This window comes from Triplophysa dalaica, chromosome 8, assembly GCF_015846415.1.
Source record: "Triplophysa dalaica isolate WHDGS20190420 chromosome 8, ASM1584641v1, whole genome shotgun sequence".
In the NCBI taxonomy this organism is placed as follows: domain Eukaryota; kingdom Metazoa; phylum Chordata; class Actinopteri; order Cypriniformes; family Nemacheilidae; genus Triplophysa; species Triplophysa dalaica.
Window position 1 is genome coordinate 14,470,170 of NC_079549.1, and position 26,601 is coordinate 14,496,770.

The 26,601-nt window shown below is 41.3% G+C and overlaps 1 protein-coding gene across 1 annotated transcript in view; it reads right to left on the reverse strand.

Moving 5' to 3' along the window:
* The window catches only part of klf7b (Kruppel like factor 7b), a 43,131-nt gene that overhangs the window by 8,462 nt on the left and 8,068 nt on the right, over window positions 1-26,601 (reverse strand). The window contains exons 2-3 of the mRNA XM_056755390.1: window positions 6,420-7,026; window positions 838-961 (exon numbers count right to left, since the gene is read on the reverse strand). Of these exons, the coding sequence (XP_056611368.1) occupies window positions 838-961; window positions 6,420-7,026 (731 nt within the window). The remainder of the gene's footprint in view (window positions 1-837; window positions 962-6,419; window positions 7,027-26,601) is intronic.

The following is a 26,601-nucleotide window of genomic DNA, read 5'->3' on the forward strand; positions in this document are numbered from 1 at the left end:
AGAAATTTTTAAGAATGTTGGTAACAGAACAACGGCATTGGCTTTTATTGTACTGACACAAAACCTATTCAAGTCAATGGGTACCACAATTGTTCGCTAACCATTCTTTAAAATATCTTCTTTTGTATTCTGCAGTAGAAAGAAAGACATACAGGTTTGAGTAAATGATAACTGAATTTCATTTTTGGGTGAACTGTCCCTTTAAGAAATACTATGATTTTGTATGCGCCGACAGCATGCAAGTTGAGATGACTGTAATTCTACATAACTTCCAATAATACTCTCAACTAGAGGTTTCCAGTCAAAGAAAAACTGTGTCTTTCTTTGAGCTGTATGTGCATCCATTTTGTCTCCCCAGCTCTTTTATATTACTGTTATATAACTCGCTTACCTTGGAATGCACACCCTTGCTTTTAACTCCTGTTTCTCCCTGCACTCGATGTGGAAATGTACGCTACACCAATGAAGGATGGTGGAAAGTGGAACAGAATGTGAGAATGATATATTCGCAGTAATTCAGTAATGGGTACCCTAGGACTAGACTGCGAATGAGTTATTCAGCGGAGAACTGGGCCTGTGCTAACTTCCAATAAGCCCGATGCAGTATTCTATGTGCTTGCCATCAGAAAGAATTTGAAAAAGGAAAAACTGAGAAAGATTTCAAGAGGGATGGGGAGAAGGTTTCAGCAACAGAGTTGAGGCTTGTGATCTTAGTGGTTTTGAGGAATTTGACCTATTGTGTTTAAAAATGCATGGACATGTTTGTTTGTGAAGTCCAAAGGGTTCAAATCAGCTTAAATCTAAAGTGGGCTAGCTTTGCAGTTTTGCGTCTCTTACCTGTCGCAATGGTTGCACTTGAATGGTTTGGCGCCCGTGTGTTTGCGGTAGTGCCTCGTCAGTTCGTCGCTCCTCGCGAAACGCCATTCACAGCCCTCCCAGGAACATTTGTAAGGCTTCTCACCTGCACGCACAAATACACATCATTTAATCCCTGCTTCGCCATTCACACACACCTGTACACAGATGGCGCACCTCTGGAGCGAGGCCGCCGCTGTGCCACTGTCTGCGTTTCCATTATAAACAGCATTCATTAATGTATCTCTCAATCATTCGTCACTGTTATCCAGCCAACCAATCAGATGTGTCTATTCTAGCAAACCAATCACATCTCAATAGTGCAAATTTCCTGCTGTCTCAATGTTTAAAATCTGAGCTAGGAAGGCACTGAGGCATGTCAATTCAATGATTGTAAAAATGCTGCCTTCTGAGAGGATTTCTGAAGCTGGCATTGATGTATCTGTCACTAGACATATAGCTCACAATTATTGTGCTATTTTATTTCATTTCAAAGACATGTTTATTTTCAATTTAACACTTACTTTATCGCTTAAGCTCACTTACAATGTATTCATTTGTTTTTGTTACAGTAACTTTTTGTTATAATTCCGGGAAACCGTCTAAAAAAGGGACCTCTATCCAAAAACGTTGCCAGCGAAGGAGCAAAGCATCTGCCCTTGGTTTCAGACACAGCCAACGATTCAATTAAGGGTCATTTTCCATCTTCTCTAAAATTGAGGGGGGCTGTCTAAATGTGCTCAGTCACTATAACCAAGCTAATTCATAATCCAAAGTCAAGCATCCCAAATGAAATTGTTTCCTCTAATGTTCTCCACCCTCCCAGCGAGCTCCAAAATTCAAATGAAGTTAAACAGATGGGAAAGGAGATATCAATTGTTCCACATGCTGTACTTTTATGCCTCAGATTTAAATATGGCCTTGAGTGAGGAAGGAGGGGGGACTTCAGTTCCCGAGGAGAGAGTCCCGGCACAGTGGCGCTGTTCCTGGGGAACGGAACGGGCTTCAGCCTAGGGCCTGGATGGGAATGGGGAGGGTGTCGGTGGCACGGATTCAGATCTGGAGGTGGTAATGATAATTGGGGTCTTAATGACACTTAATGGGAGACAATGGCATATTCACAGCGTAAGCGCTGCCAGCTTCTCTAGTGAACATTGTATCTACCAATCTTATGAACTAGTTTCAGAGTTTAGCTCTGTTGAAATGGAGACTGCTCTAATAAAACCTGAGGATTACTAAATTGACTCTGATGGCAGAGTGTTTTAGGTACTGGTTTACATTATGCTTCTTCATTAAGGTCAACCGGCTTCAATAGGCTGAAGGACATCTTAACACATTATGTGAAAATTCATGGTGTTCTAAGGTAAACTATCGAGGAGGAATGTACCCGGTGCCCCAAGATACCAACGTCCAAAGGAAAGAAATGAAAGGATTACGGACTCTACGACTGTAATTTCCTTTCGTTTCGAAAAATATGATCCGGTACCGTGTGGATAATGAAAGGTATTACCTTTCCATTTTTCATGTTGCAAAAATGTACATACCGCTCTTATGAAACTGTGTTCGTGGACAGTATTTATGTATTTACTTATTCCTTTGAACTAGTGTTGAAGTTCCATGATGCAAGATGAGGAAAAAGATGACACGGGTTACATAATTTCGATTTCACCGCTACATTTCTCAGTCGGTCTTGAAATTCTCTAATGATGCAACGCAAAGTAAAGGAAGATCCGACATGGGTGAAGGACAGATGACACGACTAACACCTAACTGTTTCCTCTTTCCATTCCTACATCAATTTTCCTTTCATAACTTTAAAGCAAAACACATTTTTCAGGTATAATACAGTTTACTTGTATTTTTATTCTTGTTCTAGCCTACCTTTGGGAAAGCAAACAAGCAGCGGGCCAGGGCAGCATTCTTTGACATATCTCATCCTTCTCTGCCAAGCAAGATGCGCGCAGACAAATAGTGGGTCAGAGTGCCTTGAGGTTTATTTTATTATGTTTGCCTGTCCTTGTGCTCCCCCGATTTATAAAATCAGTAGGAGAAAATATTGCCGTGTCTGCTCTTGTGTTTGTGACTGCTGCAAGTTCACAAGAAGACATTTCGAGAATGGTGGGCCGCAGGTGTGAGATGGCGAACGTTTCGCACCGCACTCACATTAATTGGCCGAAGACCCCCTTGCACGCTCCCTCCTAATGCCACAGCCCCCCGCTCCCCCATTTCTTTCTCTCTACTGCTGTCTGACAGCAGTGAGGCAGGCTTGGACCTGCAACCACGGCAACCATAACACGGGCCAATTATAACTTGGAGAGTCATGGATGCATGATGGAGTCGCCTAGCAACCGGCAGAGAGAGAGTGTTAAAAGGATACAGAGAGAGAAGGAGCTATCCAGCCAGTCTGCAACCTATGGACACTCCGCAATACCAACCAATTATTGCTTGCTTTAGATATGCATGATGTAGTTGCCTGGCAACCTCCACCATACCCAAAGAGAGGTAGAGGAGGTTGTGGGGAAAGGTTGGATTCATTTGGCATACAGGAGCCTCAATTGGCATCTAAGAGCTGTAAATAATCAACCTATTACAGTCTCTCTTCGGCTTTTGATATTGTTTCCTAGCAACGTACCCGCTCCGAAATAGCAACCCGGTGCCTTCGCACCAGTGTCCTAGGTGCGTATGCTGCAGTTAATTACATTTCCTCAGTCACCTCAAGACAGAGTAAGCTATTATTGTCTCTGAAGTTTAGATTTCAGAGCTAGGACCCAATTATCATCAATTCATTTCTTCTCTAGTGGCTCACATTGCATTTCAAAATGAGCTTTCAGATTCTAAACCACTTTCACCCTCCAAATCTCATTCAGAGATGTGCTATTAACTTCTGCAAGCATTGTTGACAAAACAAAGCAGGACCATCCCATTACAATAATGCGAGTGAAAATTGCAGCGGGTGAAGGTGAAAAATTATTTGACCACGCCGGGGCGAGTGACTTCTGACACCCATCAGAATACAGTACAGTGATACCATTGCTTAATACAAATTCATCAGTTATGCCTTTGTCTTAACTCATTCGCCGCCAGTCTTTTAAAAAAAAAGTTGCCAGACCTACGCCTGCGTTTTTTAACATTTTCACCCAACTTGTGGTTCACAGTAAATGTTCTGTAAAGAATATATGGACAAACAATATGTCAAATGAAAGAACAGAGTCTCAGCTTATTCTTCTTTCTTCATTTGTTCGTTTTTTAACACTGAGTATGTGGGTAGGTTTTTTTCAAAAATGCCTCATTTTGATTCAACAGCTGAGATAATTAACGTTTTTTGACACAGATTCTGACCCGATTACACTCAGAACAATTATTAAAAACCGCTTAAACATATACGTTCTAGGTACTTTTTCCCAAGGGTGTGTAATAGCGCCACCAGCTCTACAACAGTACAAACACCGATTGCCGTAAAAACTCGTCTTTGGCGGGGAAGCGTTTTTATTTAATTGACGAGATAACTCGTCAATGGCGGTGAAAGAGTTAATAGAAAAAAAACATTTATTTATATGTGAAGTAGTTTATGTCTACCTTATAGAAAATATATATTGTTAATGCTTACAATTACTTTTGTTAAAGGGTTGGTCACCCAAAAATAGAGATTCTGTAATCATTTATTCGTACTCATGTCATTCAAAACCTGTATATGACTCTTTCTTCTGTGACCACAAAGATATTTAGAGAAATGTGTCAGTGGTTTTGTGTCCATTAAAAGGAAGCCGGTGATGTTTGGTTACCAAAATTCATCAGAATATCTTTCGTGTTCTGCAATGGAATAAACGCGTGAGTAAAAGATAAAAGATTAATCATTTTAGGTGAAAAAAATCACTTTAATAAGAAACAATTCTAGTGAGGGCTGCCACCTGTCAGGTTAACTCAAATGATTAAACTTAAGGAAATATTTAGTGTACAAAATAATATTGTTTAATGTCCTTTGACGGGGGGCACGGTGGCTTAGTGGTTAGCACGTTCGCCTCACACCTCCAGGGTTGGGGGTTCGATTCCCGCTTCCGACTTGTGTGTGTGTGGAGTTTGCATGTTCTCCCCGTGCCTCGGGGGTTTCCTCCGGGTACTCTGGTTTCCTCCCCTGGTCCAAAGACATGCATGGTAGGTTGATTGGCATCTCTGGAAAAAATTGTCTGTAGGGTGTGAGTGCGTGAGTAAATGAGTAAATGAGTGAATGAGTGAGTGTGTGTGCCCTGCGATGGGTTGGCACTCCATCCAGGGTGTATCCTGCCTTGATGCCCGATGACTCCTGAGATAGGCGCAGGCTCCCCGTGACCCAAGGTAGTTCGGATAAGCGGTAGAAAATGGAATGGAATGTCCTTTGACAAGTATCAGATAATATTTTATTTATTTATAATAATTTATCTCATATTAAGAAAATCTGTAGTAATTCTGGATTCTGTGTTTACCGGTATATTGTTGTATGCACACCTATTTGGTTTCAGCGGCAACAACATTCATATTAATATAAATTAAATATAAAATAAGTTGTTATATTTTAACCAAACACAGACCAGAACTTAACTTCGGGCCATCCCAGCGCGTGTGTCCGGAGAAAGATATGTACTCTTCAAATAAACAATGATTTTAGCATACACTATGGAATCCTCTGTATTAGTAATCTATGGACATATTAACCAAAAAGAATATTAAGCTAATTAACTAAATTAATCTGTCACCTATTAAATGATGAGCCATCATGCCAGAATATCTCTTCAGTCCCTATATCTTGCTGCTAACGTTTATTTTTTTTCTTTTCATCAAAAGCGCCTCATGGGCTACACAGGAGAATCAGCCTGAACGCGATTAGCATCACTAGCACTCGCAGTAGGCTGCCGAGTCAACAGCTGGCCACAGGGGCCAGATACGCTGTATTGAGGCCACCGTCACAGTGGTTTTTGGTCCGGTACAGAGTACAGCACACTCTCAGGTTCAGCGAGAGGGCACAAACAGCGGCACCAAGGCATTCGAGCCTGAATTAGCTGGGAAAGGAGATTTAGCCCAGTCAGTCTATCAATCATCTTGCAATTACTGACTGTACTGGCAGGTTTTGAATGGTGTGGTTGGGCCCATTTTAGTTTGAGATTAAGGTGCAGGAGGGATAAATCGTGCTTTGGGGCTGTGCTGCAAAAATCTAGTTAGCTTCGCAAGATCGCTTGCGACCCTTCCATAGTATGAGAACGTTGGCAAGGAAAATTTCTGGAACTTTATCTTACTACATGTAACACTGCTATAACATGTGTCGGCTTGATTTACCATAAGTGTTCAACGAATGCTAAATACTACCAGAGATGGACAAATTTGTGATACAGAGTTGTGATTGTATCCCTAATAATCCTATCTACCTTGGGTATCTGTTTGTAATGCATGTTCAAAAACTATAAGCAAAATATCCTTCCTTTTTTCACATTGCATGTAAAAATGAACAATTTTTAGCTTTTTTTCCCAATTAGGTGACATTTTTTAATCACTCATATTTATACCTAAACAGTTAAAGCCACTCATTTTCTCACCTGTGTGTGTCCTCTGGTGTGCCTTTAGATGGGAGCTTTTTGTGTAAACCTTCCTACAGCCATTAAACTGACAGCGGTGGACCCTCTTTTTGTTCTCTGGGACGTCTCCTCCACCTGTACCAAGTCCTCCTTCTCCATCGCTCTGTGCTCCGCGGCTTGGCGGCGAGGGTACCGAATGTGTCGGGATAAGCTTCGCCGCCCCGAGCCCAACTTTCTTGCCCATCAATTTGAGTGTGAGCGTGCCATCAGCTGTGGCGGTGAGAGTCTGCGTGGGCTTTACGAGGTGCCGCCCCAACTCAGGCGAGGAAGGTGGTGTAAGGGATGTGACGGCGTTGAGTTGGGCAGGATTCACCCCACCACTGGCCTCTTTCATCGGTGCATCTGTATTCTTGGTGCTGGTCGGGGTGTGGAGGATCTTGGGAAGGGACACGAGCAAAGGGGGCGGGCTGGCCTCGTCGGATAAGCTGGGTAACAGAGGGTCCATCAGGTCCTCGTCACTGTCACCTTTCATGAAGCCTGGTGTGAGGAGGCAGTCGAGTTCCTCGTCAAAGAGTTCGGAGAGCCTTTTGGGCTCCGTCTGTAAGTACCTCTCCAGTTCCAAACATGTCTGTAGGTGAAAAGAAAATAATTAATATGAGATGACAGATTTGTTTTACGTTATCTAAGATGTATATTATGCCACAATACAGACTGCAATGGGGTATACTAGTATGGCAATAGTAGTACAAAATATAGAGATACAAATTGTGTGACCTACTCATGGATGTCAGCCATTAAGATTAGAGCTTCCTATATTGAGAAAGTCTTGCTTAGTTTTGTGGGCAATATACATCAGATGGTTAGCAAGTGGACTGTGGGCGGTCTGAGAATTAAGTAACACTAACTGTCTGAAAAAACGCAGTTGGCACATCAACACTTTGATTCGGTTGCTCGTACTTTGGAAGGTGTAAACGGCTACACCTGCTACATGAAGCATTTTGCTGGAAAATCTGGAGAGCAGCTGGGGGCCAAGATTTTCTGGGAGAGAAACCGAACATTCATGGAATTTTTATTACGCTTGCCGCGGTTGAGGTAACAGTATTTATCCATGTAGTGTAGCGTAATTTGTACAGTGCTTGAAATAAAATGACCGTGTTATTTAAGATACTTTTCTCCTCGCTCTGGTTTTTCCTCTGATGAATACTTTGGCAGATAGAGAGTGGATGGAAGAGAGAGATCATGGCTCACTGACTGCCTACTCAGCAGTTTCTTTTTCACTGGTTTAACAGTATTCAGTCACAGTGGCCAGTTTGGATATTAAAGAGTTCCCCGTGGTGTGTAGCAGTAAAAGCACTTTGGCAGTCATATGGCAGGAGAGTAAACCTTCCAACTTTTTCCCTTCCCAGCTGTAAATCCACAAGCTTCATTTATTCTGGCCTATATATATATATATGTCCTTTACCTCAGACCTAAATAAAATACATAAATTTAAACACATTAACTGGTGTCATATTGTCTACCGATAAGCTGCATTTTTCATATTGATGGGCGCTTTTTTAAATCAAAAACATAATTTAATACCACCTACTGTTAGATGGTATTCATGGGCAGGCTACTGTCGTTATTTTTTGTTTTTGGACCATGAACCTTAGGGAAAGTTCACCCAAAAATACAAATTCTATCATCCTTAACTCACCCTCAGAGACGATATTTTGAAGAATGTCGGTCACCGAACAACATTCACTTCTATTGTTTGGACACAAAACCAATGCAAGTCAATTGGTACCGCTCTGGTTCGGTTACCAACATTCTTCAAAATATCTTCTTTTGTGATCTGAGGAAGAAAGTGAGTCATAAAGGTCTGAAATGAGGATGAGTAAACGATGAAAGAATTTTCATTTTTGTTAAACTATCCCTTTAAAGCAAGCTAAAAAAATCAACAGAAGATTTTTTCCCGAACATTTACTTGCATATGAAAATACGTTCAAAGATGTTATTTAAAGTCAATGTCTTAAACTAAACCCAAAGAAAACTCTTAAGTATTTTTAATGGAAACAATTCCAGCTCCTGCAGAAGTCAACTGGCCATTTAACTAACCTGAAGCCAAATCGTTTCTCTTTGCCTGACCACAATGGTGACACCTTATTTGGCTCATAATGTCTAATACAGCAAAGTTTTAACAAACAAAAAAAAAGAACAAGAGGTTATTGACAGTTCCAGCTGTAATGCTCCCTGTGAGCTGTATGTTGATTTAGGATTCTGCTCGCTACCTGGAAAGTACATGAATTATCCATAAAGACTTTTTCATTCATGTGTTAGCCAGCAGGAATTTGTGAAATGGACAGAGGTCTTGTACCTCTGAAATTATTCAATTCTGGTGTGTTTTGTAGGCCTTAATGATTGCTCTGAGGAACATCCAATCCAGCATTGATAAGAACAGAGCAGAGCATTGATGAATTCTTTATATCATGCTTCTTAAAGCAAAAGAGAGATGGGGAGATGCCGTAGAGTGACATAAGTGCACATAAAATAATCCTGAACGGTATCTTTACACTGATCTTTGGTTGGAAATGGAGAATTTTGTTAATGGTTATGGTTATCTACATCATTATAGGTGCTTAGAATTTCCATCGCTACACTTAACTGAGCAACTGCATCGGATTAATCCTGATTCAGTGTTGCTGTGTTTCGGACTGGCCGCCACTATAGACGGTTCCCCCTGACCCTGCTTATTCTGTGTGCACTGAGATCCATCTATTATAAATGCGGTGCCAGGGGGTTCACAAGCAGCACTAAGAGGCAATGTCAGACAAAGAACGGGCAGAGAGAGAGAGGCGAGGGGGTGAATCGCAAAACTGTTATTAGCAAATGTGGCCGCAGTCCAAGTTAGACACAAAGGGGAAATTATCGGCAATCTCAGAGTCAGTTTTTCCCGTTTCTTCTCCCTGCTTGGATAATAAAGTCGGCACATTATCTAAACTAATGTGTTTATATCTCCGCCCGCATCTAACAAAACAGTTTTCTCTCTGTTTTTTTGGGGGTTAAAATTATATGATTTTTTGCTCATACAAATAGATTTTAATTAAAGCATTTTGGCTTTCATCACATGTCGTTTGAAGTTCTACCTCTTGATGCAAAACCCATCTCTCTCCTGCACATCTCTCTCTCGCTCTATCTACACAGCATGCGCTGATGACTAATTAGCCACTCAAACGACCCAGCAAAGAGAGGCTCTTTATTCAGTTAATTTGCTGATGGGAAGCCTAAGTGTGTGTGTGTATTAGTGTGTATCTGTGTGCTGTATATGTGTGTAAGATGAAGTGACTAAGAACAACACTTGAGTTAAAAGTGTGTTTTTTTACTTTTCAAACCAAAACGGGTTTACAGTCTGTTTGTAAGATCTTTGGATGCCATGGTTGATTGACATAATGGCGCTTTAAAGAACCTACTATCTGATGGTATATAGCAATATGTTCATCTGAAGAACCTTTAAATGGATAGTTCTCCCGGAAATGGAAATTCTGTCATCATTGACTCACCCTCTTGTCATTTCAATGACCCTTTATGACCTTATTTCCTCTGCAGTACATACAAGAAGATATTTAAAAGAATGTTGATAGCTGAAAAACGGTGGCACCCATCCACTTGCATTGGTTTTATGTCCATACAGTAGCAGAGGGTACCACCATTGTTGGTAACCCAAAATTCTTTAAAATATCTTCTTTTGTGTTCTGGAGGAGAAAGGAAGTCATACAGGTTTGAAATGACAAATGATGAGAGAATTTTCATTTTCGGGTGGACTATCCCTTTAAAGCTGCAAATTCCCGTAACTTTTTTGGCTAAAATATACATTTTCTAAGCAAGTTCATAACAAATCAGTGTTAAAAACTGGTAATGGTAAGCATATACTAATGATTTAGGTGAGAGGTGTCGGGTACAATTTAGCAGGATTTGAGGTCATTTGACTTCAACCCATGTTAAGATAACTATGTAACCTGTATTTTGTTCAACACAGAGATGATTTTGAGGCAAAAGTTACAGAATGAACCAATAATCTTTCTAGCTAACTCAAGAACCCTGTATAATTAAAAAAAGTGTGTATATTACACACAAAATTTAACAGGTTACTCGCCTTTTCCCATAAACCATAAACCTGTTCTAAGCTCTGGCCATGTTTCGCTTAATAGAGCACAAGCGTTGTCAATGATCTGGTGATAAAATCTGTCCATAATGTGCTATCATTCCCTCCCCTGCAGTCTTCATAACAATATCCCGGGTTTCCGCGGCTCCAGCACGGCCATTATCTCTTACACATCCTGCAGGCCATAACCATTTGCCTGTAAGATGGGAGCTATGTCCTCTCTTTATTTATTTGAAGGGCTTTTTGGCCTGTTTACACACTATGACATTCATTTATCTATATATTTTTTGTATTTTTTAGGGAGGACGACAGGGATGTGCCGTGTCTGTTGCACGATTACCTCAGTAATGACACAACAATTACCCATGAACCCTCTGAGAATTCTTCTGCCATCAACCTTAGGAAACGTTTTTAAACTCTATAGGCCATAAGGGCCTCACTCTAGGATGTCTCTGTCCATACACTGAGACGAAGAGACCACGGCGTCTGCAATTTTGCAGTCAGATGCATATTCTATCTGTCCCAATGACACATAAACCATCATCACAGCAGGGTGGACATCAGAGTCATCTGAGGCCCGGGCCGTCCCGGATAGGATTTCACGGATCTTGCGTGCCTTTTCAGCTGAGGTCTCTGTTTGCTTCTTGCACCTCACTGGTTGGGCACAGGGAGGGGAGCTGTCACTGCTGTCCCGGTGCTGTAGTATAGGGGGTGAGTGATGGTGGGGTGGCTGACAGGGGTCCGGGGAGGGGAGGGGCGAGCGTGGAAGAAAACAGCTGTCACGCACACGGCTGCAGCCTGAATCTCTTCACTTTATCTACTGTCATCGCCCCATCCCCCTGCACCCCCGCCCGGGGACTCCTGACATTTAGACAATACAGTTACAGCATGAGCTTGTACACTGTTTGTGATTTACTATGGACCTCGGTGTGTGTGTCTGTTTTCGTGGGGCTGGTGTAGTGCGTGTTGCGGTTGTTCAATTGATAAGTGGCAATGAAACCAATGAACTACAAACTCTTAAAGCGGACTTCCTGACAAAAGCATGAAAAAGAGTCCCAATAAAGCAGTTAATAGCCAATAGAAAGGCTCTTATGTGAAAAGTAAACATCAGAGTGGTACAATGCTGAGTGGCTACCGCACCTTCCTTTGATCTCATTTTCGATGCTCCCCATCAAAGCGAGCATAGTCAATAAACGCCCACTACCAGCAGAGTCTCACAAACGAGATGTCAGCAACTTGTTAAGAGTCTACGGAGACATACTCGCATCCGAAAACATTGCCCGCACCTTCCCAGAACCTCAATCTCACTAAACTGCAACATTTGGACAACAAACGATCCATGTGGCTGGCAGCTGTGAAAATATATACGTTTGTGGCGCACCAAAAAGTTCAACTAAAGAGAAAAAACATTGGAATAACCCTATGCAAATAAAGGAAATCCAACTGCGTCCACTGGTCTCCCTGAACCCTCGATCCACTTCTAGCGTGGTCTAGTACAACAACCTACAGCAGATTTTTACCCTTGGCCCCCTCCTTATGAAATTTTAATCAGCAGTCTTTGATGGAGTGACTTTTTGTAGACTCTCCTGCTGTGTAATAGCAGTCCTCTTTCCCTGGTTCTGCACCTGTGTCATCCCTCCCTATCCCCTCGTGTGTCCACCTCCCCCTTTTAGCCAAATCGCTGGGGTTTCACGGACACAACCACACACAAATGGTTTCTAGCGTGGCGAGGCAATTAGCGCTCAGACGCAACTCACCGGCCCCCTCCACCTAGCCTAGTCAGTTCGAAAACATTAGAGAATGAACGGATGGCATGGACACATGCAGAAGATAAATGCTAACAGCTGTTAGCGGAGCCAAGACAGATATGCTCTTTTAATTTGGGTAGATAATTTAATCCCATTTCCCTTGGCCCTCGGCCGCTGGTGCGTTGGATGGAAACGACTCATTCTTTGTCGTTTGTCAAATCGGAGGCCCTGTCCTCCGACATGCTGCATTTGTTTGTGAAGGAAAAATGAAACCTTGTTTTATACAGTAGCTACACTCTGTGAGATGTAAATGCTGCTAGTAGCAATTTGTTACGCTTTAAGTCAAAGGACACGAGGGAGACGTTTTACTCGAAGCAGGCTACGAATCCACTTTTGAACATTTCAGGGCATTTTTACGCATTTAATATCATACGCTTTCAGCTTATCTTTGTGTTTGAGCAGCAGAGAGCGATCCAGAAAATTGTGTAATTTTAGTAAAATGTATGATGCTAAACCGCCAAGGCTCAACCATTTTTCATTCTTCTGTGACACACTAATGACCACCTGCCACCGATTTCTTCTCTGCTGCTTTTGCTGCATGGCTAAGGAGGAAGCCGAGATGGGTTAAATGGATCGGAGCTGAATGTCTGTCATGTTAAAAATTATCCATTTAAAGATCTCTGTAATATCCTGCCTCTGCCAAAACAGACTCAAACCCCCACAGGAATACAATGCAGTGTTGTGTGGTGAAATTAAAATGTGCATCCTCAGAGTTGTGATATAAATTACGAAAAACTCACTGAGGATGGTATCCTATTAGTGTGTTGGCAAAACTGGACACTCGGTGACGAATGGGCCGCTGCAAATAAGCCCGAGGCTCTGGCATCCCTGCTTCCTGAACATTCTCAGGGCCAAATTTACTGAGTAGCTCTTTAGCGGAAGTACCTCTGCCCCAGATGTCTCTGGAGAAAAAACAAGTATCGTTTTTTTTGCCCCGCATTTACATATAGGTTTCATTATTGTTGTGGTTGCCTGGGAACCAGATGAAATTTAAATCCCTCTGCAAATGTAACTTGCATTGTGACTGAGGTATTCTCCACAAAAGCCTCATTTCTGATGGGTTTATATTGCAAATCCAGCCTTCACAGGCTCACGTTGTTCACCATCTCGGCATTGCACTGCGTACGACACGACTTGATTTCAAACAAGTCCCTTTTTATATCAAAGCCACATCATCTCAAATTGGAAGTAATTTCTCACCGTGAACATGCTCTACTCTGAATGCTGTCGATATGCTGAGTAAAGCTTAGCTTCAGTCTGTATATTCTTTGATGGAAAATCAAAGCATTAGCCTCTGGGGCACAGCAGCTTTAGCGTGTCAGGTCTTACGATATAGACGAATTCTAACGTTTTTTCAGTTTAGTGGTCTGTGTGACTGCCAAACCTCTGAATGAGTGGGTGTGTGTTATGTAATGCCTAATATGAGAACATTGGCTGCAGTTTGAACCATAATGTCTTGAATATCTGTGTACCAAACTTGACCTTTGCCAAATATGTACTTATAGTAATTGAATCAATGGCCCGATATCAATTCCCCTTTTTTATTGGCGATATTGTAGACAAATCTGACAGGGGCAGTCGTGTCAAAGTAATATTTTAGGGAGTCAAAAGGAGTCACACGTGGTTTTAGTAATGCACTCTGAAACTATGGGTCTGAAAGCAAAAAAAACAAGAGCAATCATAGTAAGTTCAGTTCTTCACAGTTCTGTGACCTCGAACAAAACATATGGTATCTGTGCTACTCAATTCTCTGTTTATCAAGTCTGGTTGACATCTATTATATTTCGGCTCTTGGACTATTATATATTGATGAAGAAAACGTGTTGAGTGGTTCTCCTAATCTGGCTTCGGTTTGTAACTCTTGTTGTGTGATGTTTTTCCTCTTCATAGCTTTGTTCACATCTGTTCAGGAAGAATATTGCGTGACTCCACTGAGAAATTAGTCTAAGTGATTTTGATGTCCCTCATCTAGACGACACGAAAAACACCATGAAAATGTAATATGGTAAGTATGACTCCACCGTAGGCTTGCACGGTGAAATCTGTTTGAATTAGTTCCCATGTGAAAAATGTTCTAGTGAACTTTAGTATTTACTAAAGCAAACTTTAGTAAAATTCCGAGTGTTTTTGAGTCTCACTAATTCATTATTTGGGACAACTTATCAAATTACTATAGTTAATACTAAAAATAAAGTAGTGTACTATAGTAAATACAAAATGTTTCATTTAGATCTATCTATTAAGGAAATTTGGTGTATTTTGTTTATAATAACTATGAATATGGCACAGAGCCGCGATACTACCTGTTATCGTAATACGTCAGCGGTAATGTATCGTAAAATATGTTTATGGTACCATGACAACCCTACTCCAACGTACACAATGGTTGAACAGAGCTTTTTTTAGAACGGCTAAGCGTGGCTTTGGGTTTCAGATTAGTGTCGACTACATGTACTCATTACCAGGTGTCAATATTTACAATCTCACACAAAGCTAATTACATGTTGACCGTGTAATGCGATTTGCAAATTTGTTTTGAAATCCTCATCCTATCCCTGCCCTCCATTTTCCTTCCTAGTCTTGGTTCTTGCTTTTCCAGCTGCGCGTTGTGAGGGAGGCCCTATCCTGTGCTGTTCCTGCGTCTCTCTTTGGCTGGTAAACACAGAGCAGCTCCTGTGGGAAATGGGAGGAAACAGACGAACAGGAACTCGGCCAGAGATGAGCACAACAGGATTGGCAGCTGTTTCCATGGCAGCCACATTGTTGGGTTTTAAATTTTGAAAAGACAGCAGGACACGAGCTTGGGCTGTTAGTGTGTGCTGTCTGTATCAGAAAGAGGCATTTCATATCCTGGTTCTATCATTGAGGGCTAGAGGAATGTGAATGCATCCTGGGCATTAAAAATGCCCAACGAACAGGCCAAATATTGTATTTCTTTGCATTAAATAGAGAGGTTTCAGTCGTAACAGTCAGTCGATGGAAGTAATCGAACTCTGTTTGGTGAGATAAATAAAAGGTAATGAAAGTATTTGGCAGATTCGTCACTCAGCGGGGGAGTGCGGGCTAGAAAAGCAATTTATTAGCCATAGGTGTGAAAGTTGTGCTTGAGTTTAAGCAGGTTGACAGCTCTTGGCAGAACAGTAGGACCTTGTTCGGTTTCGTGATATAACGGAGACAGCTTTATTATGACATGAACACTCATAAGGTCAGCTAATACAGGCCTCTTCAGGAAAAGGAGGTATGCCCCCCTGGCCATCCACTCCATCAAAACATTTTGGAATATTACAGAGCCATTTCTCTATGGACACGTGGCCCATTTCCCTACAATGCAGTGAGAGCGAGCGTGCGTGTAATGTGGAACAAAGAGCAGTGCTAATCATGCGAGATAACAAGCAAACATTATCTGTACACTGTACCCTTAGAGGCAGGATTACTTTAAAGATGGATGATACAGCCGGTAAAGAACAAGAACAATGAAATCTTATTAAAAGCATTATGACAGCCTTTGAACCAAATATCAGCCAGCCTGCGTTGGTTGGTACTAAATAATGCTAATATATAGAGTGGAACATATAATCATTTCAAAGCTTGTGTTGCCCTGTAAAAACTCTGGGTTCATCACTCATACAGTAGATCACTGAATAAGTAAATAATTATATATGATACTGCATTTCAATTTGGGGACAGGACACGGGCTGTAGGGAAGCCATTAGTCGAATGCATGTCACAGAGGCCACTTTTTTTTTTTACAAATTATTTAAAATTGTATCTTGAGTTGTTGACGAAAATCACTGGATAATTATCCTAATTGAATTTACTTAACACCATACATTTATTAAAAGAGCGTATTAATGTTTTTCCACATTGTAGAATAGTTACATCATAGAAATGTTTTATTCCCTAGCACCATTCAATTGTAAAATCAACACGTTACATTAGATTCTCTCTTATTTATGTTTGTACAAATCATATATGTTTTGTTTGTGGGAGTGATATCATCCTTGTTGTAATTAGTGGTGCATGCAGTTATTTTGGGGGAATCAGAAATGAGCATCGTGAAAAATCACATATCGACTCTTTGACAGCCCTAGACTGTGTTAACAACAAATACAAGTCAAGGAAGCAGTCACCGCTTTGTAAAAATCAAAAACGCTTTCTACCAGTCAATCATTTTGTGCCTTTAAATATGCTGACATCCGTCTGGTAGACATGTCTTTGGAGGGCAAGGTTTTACAGAGAGGGCATTGTTGAATTTAGCGGAATTAAACAGTTCTAACGTCAAACTGAATCAATGCATTTATTGGCATTCGAATGCAACAATATTTAATTCAATAGTTGAATACAATTTATTCTCTAACTCCTTTGAGGCCAGATTCTTTATACACAGGCCTGGCACAGCATCACTGTCACATCTCATCAAAGCTAATGAGAGACTGACTTCAAGTTTAGGGGAGACCTTCAATAATTTAGGATTGACAGTGAAAGACAGTGTCTACCGTCTTCTCCATCTGCATCCAGCCGCACAAGACGACTTTAAGTCTGACATGGTGCAGCTGCAGCTAATGAATACCTCCATTTAAAGAGGGAGGCGGTGGCTTGGGTGCCAATCAGCTTTTGGATGTGCTTGTTTGGGGCTGCGAGTAGATAATTTTTCTGTACACAAACACAGTTTTAGCTCTACAAGTATTGTGGGACTACACTAACAAATGTCTAAAAAGGGACAAAAGCTGTGAAGGAACAAAAAAGCATCTACTGCCTCTCTCTATAACTTCAACAGCAAATGATTTTAGAGGGCATGATGTGACCTTGATCCTTTTGCCAGATGTACAGTCACAATTAACTGCCATCTTAAAAACCTGGTCATGAATACATTATACGTTTTTAGTGGGGAGCAGGGGAAAAATTGGGTAGGAGAAGAAGTGATGTTGTGATATGCATCTGGTTAAAGGAATCGTTCATCTAAAAAGGAAATCATTTACTCACCCTCTTTTTATTTCAAATTCACATGACCTTATTTCTTCTGCAGATCACATGAGATATTTTGAAGAATATTGGTAATCGAACAATGGCGGATATCCATTGACTTGCATTAGTTTTGTGTCCGTACCATAGAAGTAAATGCAAACTGCCGTTGTTTGTTTACCAACAGTCTTTAAAATATCTTCTTTTGTTTTCTGCAGAAGAAAGAAAGTCTTACAGGTTTGAAATGACATGAGGGTGAGAAAATGATGACATAATTTAAGCACCATTTGAGCAAATGAACAAATTTCTACCGTTTACAGATTCATGTTAAGCACAACTTCAACCAGTTTTTCCACATTACAGCATACTTAAATATGTGGTAAATGTGTGAATAGCATTTATGTTTTGATATTTTTTTATATGAAAGGTTAACGAATTGTTAACATATACTAGGAGAAAATAAACAAAAGCACCACAAATGATTGTTCAATACGATACTCATGACAAACAAATCATCCCTTCCAGATATGCCAAAGAGAATCACGTTCAGTGAAATGATACTGCAATGAGACAAGTGTGATAATGGATAGAATGGGAAAAAGAGGAAGTGAATAGTCCTTCCCGAAGATGTGCCAAACGGGGGATAATCCCACTGACAAAAGCAGTAAGACTGCAGGCTGGTAAGAGGCAAGCTGAGCCCCCTAAAACCGTTCTTCGTCTTCCTTTAACTGGATTTGCGGAGCCACGCTGCTGTTTATCTGTGTACAGGGTCGGCTAATGGCCACTGGCTGGCGGCACTAAGGTAATCTAATCAGGATACAGCGATTTTCATTAAACCGCTCGGGCGGGATTATTCCTCGTCACAAGCCGATTGAAAGGGGACATTTTTAAATGGGGTTAACAGCTTGTTATAAGATTGGGGAGTCCAAGTAAGGGATACTAGTGATTGGGAGGGGGTTCTCTATTGTGTAAGATGCCCAGCTTATCTTCATTACTCAATGCTAAGAGAATGCCACATGGGTGGGGGGGATAAAACACATGGAGACAAAAGAGAACATGGAGGAAGAACAGGAGGAAACAAAAGGAAGCTGGCCAGCAAAGAGGACCATGTGAAGTGGGGGCTGAGCAAGGGGGCGTTTTGTTTCAGAAGATGCATGGCCCTTTGGGTATTGTATAGAGAGCTCCCGTTACATACCATACTGTAACAGGCGAGAGACATGACTAATAGGCTAAGTTCTCAAAGGGAGTCAATTTCAGCTGCAAGCCCATTATCAAGCACTGGTAAAGGTCTATACCCCTAGGAGACTTAAACAGGGGTCTTTATTTCACCAAGATGTAACGGTGGATTTGCTCACATTGCTGTAACACAGTGATGTATTAGAACTTTAATAAATCATTCAGTCCATTAAATGACATTTCACTCGAATGAGGTCCCATTGACCTCATATTACATCAAAACTGTTTTGGTAGTATGTTTCAGACACCAAGGCCCTCAGGTTTGCCATGTGACTCTACGTTGTCTGCGCTACTCTGTCCCAGTCAGTGAACCAGCATTACTCCTATTCCACTGTGGGGACTATCAGTCAGGCTTCCCTGCTTTCTCTTCTCTTCTAGTGTGTCACATAAAACCACTGACTCAGCACATCTAGACAAGAAACAGCAGGGGAGATGTGTGGAGGCCAGTCTTATTCAACGATCACAAAGTCAGTATTGGCGACAGTCAGATAAATGGGTTCTTAATAAGATAGAAGTGTCTTTAAAAAACAGTAATGAATCATTCAATGTTGCGCTTCGTTGCTGAGATCTCAAAGCATGAAACCCCAAAACCGGTGTGACCATGCTTGGTCTTCAGTGTGTTTCCTGATGCTATATATAACTCGGAGTGACTCTTTGTAATAAACCACAGGATGTGAGATACGGGGACAACGTAACAGCATTCGCAAGGATTTCTCTCGAAGGGGAAACACTATGTGTGTCCCAGCATCCTGTCCCATGCGAGTAGCGTGCACGATGGCTCAGCCAGCCAGCTGAAAGGAAATGAAATAGGAAATTGCATAGATGGGAGGCAGAGGTTCATACTTTGTTGTAAATGCTGTGACTTGAAGCAGAGAGAAGTTATGTAACCCTGCTAGGCCCCCACGCTTTGGCCAGAAAATTTGTCTGGGCCAATCTTTTTGTGCATGCTTATCGGCAGAATTGCAGCCAGAGTCAGTGTGGACTAGCATAGGCACGTTAGCCTGAGGGGCATGGATACGGTAACCTGTCCAATCTCCAATTTATCCCCTGAATCAGGCAGCAGTAGTGGACAAAAGCAGTTATGATAACAGGAATTCGTACCCCCCTCCCAATCTGGCAGCTGCCCCCCGGTCTTTGTGCTGCGGGGATTTTTCACGCACGAAAGGCTCCAAAACAAAATGAAGAATGTAGATTAGCAAAGCCGCTTAAAAAATTAAACAACTTGCTCGAGTCTGTACGCAAGGCTCACCTCCAAAAGATAGCAAAGCTGGCCGTTTCTGGTTTGTGTGATAACTTGCTGCAAGGATTTCCAACCCAATTTCTCAGTGCCAGGATAGGCATCCCAGTTAATTGCCATCGCTCACTTAAGTCAACCTAAATGGCTTTTTCATCCCTGCATCTGTCCTCTTTATAATTATCCTGCAGTGTGGTAATTACACAGACTCCGCACAACTGGTATTTTATGGGACAACAAACTCCTTTGCTCTTTTCTAGTCTCCATTTCCCCTGTTTGCGTGTGAGAGACGGGTAAACACAAATTCTGCATTTAAAAGCCTGTCTCCAGGCCCGTTTACAAAAATCACTGTATTGCTATTTGCTAAATGCTTTGCGAGAATATAAGCTGGAGTGATGAGAATGTTGTCTGTCATAAGTGGAGAGTTAGGGCTTTGAAGAAGGCAATAAAAATTGCATAAGCAATCTCACAGAGAGCCTGCTACAACGTTTCACGCTTGCAGTGAAGTTGTTGTCTCTATCTAGATATTTAGAACTACAAGGAATACTCATGACTGAAGCTAACAGGGTAATTTATAATAAATAAAGCCTCACAAAGCTTTTGTAAAACTGGCTTAAAGCGTCCATCTTTCATAGACACCTCTAATCAAATGTCTGATTTACCGATACAACCTGTGCTCAGAATATGAAATCACAAGCTGCCGCTGTATTGTTAGTTCTCCATCCGTGCAGGCTGTGCTGTTTTCTCCACGTGGCTATCGGCCCAGCTCATCTCTCTAACAACAGACACAAAGCCCTGCCACTCTGCCAGTGAGCCATAAATTGACTGAGGTGGGTGGAGGGAGGGAGCATTTGATCATGAACTGATGCATAAAAGCTTTTTGTGAGGCATGAAACCACAGTCCACTAGTTGGGGATGGTGACAATTTTTAGCGATGATGAAACTACGGCTGGGTGGACTTACTGTCTTTGTAAGTTTATAAGGCTTTTGACCAGCATGTCTTATAATATTAGCACTGTTTCTGGTTTATTAACATATTAAACAGTAATCTCTGCACCGATTTTCTTCTGTTTTATCAGTGGCATACTCTAAAACCTCCAACTATTATCTCTTTCAGCGTCTATCGTTCATGCATGCAGGCACGCAAACAAAGACACCTACGCAAATCCAGCCCACACACTCCCAGCGAAAAAATGACCTCATCCTCCACAATCACCCTCCTCCCTGGACTCTGGTGCAGCTGGGCCGAGAGTGAGGTCACCTGAGACGGCGAGGGCCCGCCCCCTTTGACTCACTCTCACATAGCCTTTTACTGAGATGGCACTTTGAACCCAATTACCAGCATCTGACAAGGCTCCTACAGTGACATAAAAAGGAAACCAAACAGGGACTTGATGAATGCCTTTGCAGTCTATTAATTCCTGACTACGACGGAAGCTGTGGACAGGGAGACCTTTGCCAAGAGTGCGTGGAGAATGCGGGCATCTAGAGTTGCAGTCGACTGTGTCTAACTTTGAGATCTCCCTCTAATGTGCTCAACCAAGAGTTCAGCTTTTTGAAGTCACCATGCTCACAGACGGGGTGGGATGGCTGAATGGAGGGTACCCCTGCTGCCATTGCACCTGTTTGCGCGGTGGGGGGCCCCAGAGCAGGAGCTCCGGTATCACACCTTGCCAGAATTCCTCAGGCCTCCCACTTGTTTCCGCCGATTATCACCAGGTTACAAACACAATGACAGCATCATTGCTAGGAAAAGGTAGTGACTCTGTGATGGATCGCAGGCATTACCTCATCATTTTACTGGAATCTACTGTGCAGTCGGGTGCATTTAGCACTTTGCATTTGACAAAGTGGGTGATCTCATCCTGAATATTGTAAAACACGAGATGAGTCACAGGCACTCAAAATGTAAAATTGAGCTGTTGGCCTGTCTGAGGATCGCCTGAGGGGGAGGGTGCTGAAAGAGCGGGAGTGTCAGAGTGATGCGTACATTGGTGCAGAGAAGTCTGGGGGGTGTGGAGAGTTGACTAGTCTCTGCTGGGTTTGCTCAGTGCAACGGCCCATGCTTAAAAGCAAACACATACACCGCCTGCTCCACTGAACTTAAGAGGGTAAGTGAGGTACCCAGTGGGCATCCTCTAATGTGTAGGGGTGCAGTGTAGGCACACACTCACATACCAGCACAAATCTTTAAACAATCCAAACTGCAACCTGGTATACTTATCCATACAACTGTACATACACACAAACTGGCACTTTCATACAGACAACCCCCCATTCCAATAGTGCCTGGCTATTCCCCCAGGTATTCCCGGCAACATTACAGATTAAAATAGCACCCGACCCACATAGCTGTACACTGGCTCAGCTTCCCTTTTAGAAAAGGCAGACTTACGTTCCCAAAGTCTTTGCTATCTTGATGGCAAGCACTTCACAAACCCTGTCATTTTTGCTCCCTGATTTTACAGCATTTGCACCAGATGGTGAAAACACTGTCATACCAGCCAGGTGCCTTGAGAAAGTGGTGCAAAAATAAATCAGTAACACCCCAAAAACACCACGAAAATGAAAGATCTCAGATCTCTATTTTTATATTATATGAAGACTTGAGGGTTGGGCAAATGCTGCAAATTGTGTCAATGTCTCCCTGCAAAAAACAAAGAGACAATGTCTCAATGAGCAGGAAAAATTCTCCAAGGTCGCCAGTCCTCAGCACATGACCCATTTAACAGAGCCATAACAAACTAGAAGGACTAAGAGCAGCACGCTTGTTCTGTCTCCTTCCCAAAAGCACTCAGCGGGACTCGCAGTGCACAACCTTCAGGACGAAAGCCCATTTAGAGTTTAGTGTAGACGTGCTGGGGAGGTTATTATGTTTGTAGGGCAGCTCCAAATGCTTCTCATAAACATAAGATCTCCGTATTACTCTTTGAATTTTTTTTTCATAAAAGAGCTAAAGAACAAGCTGATTATCAAAATATGTCTGAAGAACATCCTTAACATTTTTTTGAATTGCATTATACTATCCGTATATATTTACAGGCTCTGTGAGGGACATCAATGGTTTATGTTTGGATTGAAGTGTTTCATGCCAGCAGTAGTGAACAGGTAGAGACAGCAGTGCCTGCAGATCTTTAGCCAGAGCTATATTGAGTGTACAGTATGGCACTTGGCACAATTTAGAGAGGGTCTGGCCTGCCTAAAATAAAAGGCTTAGAATAAAGCTTAAAAAACCAATATGGCGCCTGCACCAGCTTAGCACCCATTACCAGGGGCTGTAACCAGAGTAACTGTAACAGTAAGGCTGTTCTGTTGATGAATGTAGAGGATGTTGGCAGTTGTCCATGTGGCGTAGTAACATTTGGGACAATGGGAAGCAAAGGGGGGCCTGCGGGGTGAATAGTGGAGAACCCCAGCGGTAAACAAGGGCTTGGTTTCCTTCAGTGAACTGGCAACAAACGTGGAGGAAATGTGGAGTGCTGTAAGCCTCGAAGACACCCTTTAACGGCACATTTAGTAACTTGCTTTCAAGGAGCGAAACTGCAAACTTACTCTGACAGTGTTTTGTAGCCTGCAGTGTGCACCTGATGGGGTGGTCCTGCCTTCTGAACTGTGCTCAAAATCAGCTCTCTAGTGTGTTTGCGTCGAGCTTCTTTGCTCGCTGGAGCAAATAGTCAGGTTTGTACGCTTTTCCACACCGTCAGGTTGGACACACCGGTCCTGTGTCCGGGTGCCAGAAGGGCATCTGCCCTTTTTATTTTCTCCCCATGTAATTACTGGGCATGACTGTTAGTATGGTGGAAGGCAGAGAGATTCACAGAAACCCCACGTAAGCCCCACATGCAGCACTAACCTCCACTGCACAAAGGTTTTGCAGATAGCATCCAAAGTTTCCATAGAACATATAATGTGTTTATTTGGATTTGGAAAATCATGATATGCCTTCTGTGTTCTGTTGTACAGTATCTATCCAACTCGAATCACACAAAAACACTCTACACACTCTTAAATACAAATAAAAATAAATAAATCAGGTACATTACAGACCAATTTTTTTTAAAAATGTAAACAAATCTCTTGACAGAAGCATTAAGCAGCATTTCTATGGCAACAGTTCAGTTTAACTCTTTCCCCGCCAGCCTTTTTTTTTTAAGTTGCCAGCCTATGCCACCGTTTTTTAACATTTTAACCAAACTTTAATGGCTCATAGTACATTTTCTGTAAAGAATATATGGAAACAATATGTCCAATGAAAGAACAGAGTCCCTGCTTTTAAACAAAGGAAACGGTATTCTTCAATTTTGATTTGTTCTATTTTATCACTCCTTAGATGTGGTTAGGTTTCTTCAAAAATGCATAACTTTGATTAAAATAAAATTTTGAGATAATTAACGTTTTTTGTGAAAGATTTCTGCCCAGATAACACTCAGAAAAAACGTTAAAAACCGATACTAAATATATGTTCTAGGTTCTGGGATTCTGTACTTTTTCCCAAAGGTGTGTAACAGCGCCACCTGCTGTACAACAGTATAAACACAGATTGCCGTAATAACGTCTTTGGCGGGGAACCGTTTTTTTTTTTAATGACGAGATAAATCATCAATGTCAGTAAAAGAGTTTATGAAAAAGAGCAAGTAAAAGAAAAAAATATAAAAAAAGGCAAGATATAAGACTCCTATCAATTAACGTACCTCTCTTATAATCATTTTCCTCTCATGTAATACCTAATAAAATAAATCAAAAGAGGCTTGACTTCTAAGCTCGATCAATGCTTTATACTTTGCAAAACAAATAATAACATTGATGTAATTATATGAGTATTGTTGTTATTATCGTTACTATTATTATTCCATTCTCTCATAAAAAGATTTACCGCTAAGTTAGTTAGTTAGCTCTAGATGGAGAACAGTCACCTCTCTCCTGCTCATTCTCCGGGATGTTTCCTTTTTAAATGCTCCAGGATGCAGGTTGTGCTGCCGTGTAATGCAAGTACCGCCTTGCATGCATTGCACACAACCACATTTTTTGTTTTCAATTTGGTGGTGCTTTCCCACGCTTTACTTGTTCGCATTCGTTTGTACGCCGCCATAATTCTCGCTGTGTGTCCTTCTACTGCGATAGCATTCGGGAAGGCTGCATTATACTCTAGCGCTACCGTGCCGTAGCGGTCAAATTGTGATATTGCAGGCCCTTAAATTATGTCACGTAATCAAACGACTACTCGACAGCAAGAATATTTGTTGACAATTTTTTATTGTCGACAATGTCGACTAATCGTTTCAGCCCTATTGTACAGGTTAATATACAGCTCTGGAAAAAATATGAGACCGCCCAAAAAAATCTGTTTTACTGAATTAAAAAATTTAAATATAGAAATGTGTTCATGTAAAACTATATTTTTTGTTTTATTCTGTGATCTACTGACAACATTTCCCCCAAATTCAAAATAAAAATACATTTTTTTTTAGCAGAAAGTGAAAACTGGAAACACTGGTCTAACAACAAAAATGCCATGTTTTAAGACCTTGAATACAACCTAGAAAAAATATATTTATTTTTAAACAACACAATACTAATATTTTACATGTATTTAATAAAAATGACGTAAAATTAATTTTGAATGGCTTTTAATGGAAAAAGGATTTTTAATCACAGCTTTCATGCATTTTGGCATTCTCTCAGTCTTTAATTGCTGTTGGGTGACTGTGTTACTCCTGAGGTGTGTTTTTGTTTGAATTCAACAGACACGTGACAGGACTAAAATTGGCACAATACATGTAGGAAAGCTAATTTGGTGTGGTCTTTTGATTTTTTCCAACATTATATAATATAGATAGATACACATAGGAATTTATTTTTGATTTTCAATTTTCCCAAAATATGTCATTAGAATTGTCTGGGAATGAACGGGGCAGCGGCAGCGACACAGTAAAAGCTATCGACCTTTGTGGAAACCCAGCATTGTAGCTTTATTACAAAACAAATGTGTGCATTATGTAACAATACAATTCATTTGAAGGAGCCTTTAGAGTATGTGAGAATGAAAGGGAGGGGAAGTAAAGAGTGAGCTAGTGGAAAGGAATAGTAACACTGGTCTGGCACAACAATAGTGTGGAGTCAGGCCAGGTCATGTGGCCACCACAGAGGAGCACACAGATGATATGCAAGTTTACAAACACACACACACATACACACACACACACACACACACAGTTCCACACGTCACAACTATCCAAAATAATCCAGGTTCAGGACCAAACAAAAAGGCAAACTGGGCATGATAATTTAGCCATTTTGTACAAATCTTTCACTTAATTTTGACCCCCTTTGACACTGAAAAATAAAACAACATTCTGTCCCTTAGCAAATGCTTATTATTTCACCAATTTTACTCTGAGTTGTTTGTCAAAGTCACAAAGCATGCCCTATAGGCACATTAATCCTGCTGGAAAAGTACCTGTCTTGCAACATGTCCTTTTTCATTGTATGTCAACACCACTAAAACAAACAATGAGCTCGCCGCTCCTGTTTGGCAGCATGACGACAGGTGTAGGGTGATCCAGACCCGAGTAACCTGCCACTCCGAAACCTAAACTTAAATCACACTCTCCACTACACAAAATACTCCAGATTCCTCCAGAGAAAACAGATTATTTAAGTGTGATTTAATACATACTCTTGCTAATGTGTTTATCGAATTGTCAAGATCGCTTTATATTCATTGATGGCACAGATATTTTGAGAAAGAGTAGTGATGTAATGCAACATAAGGTCATGAACTTTGAATACTGTGGTTATAAACAAAGTAACATTGCTTGAATT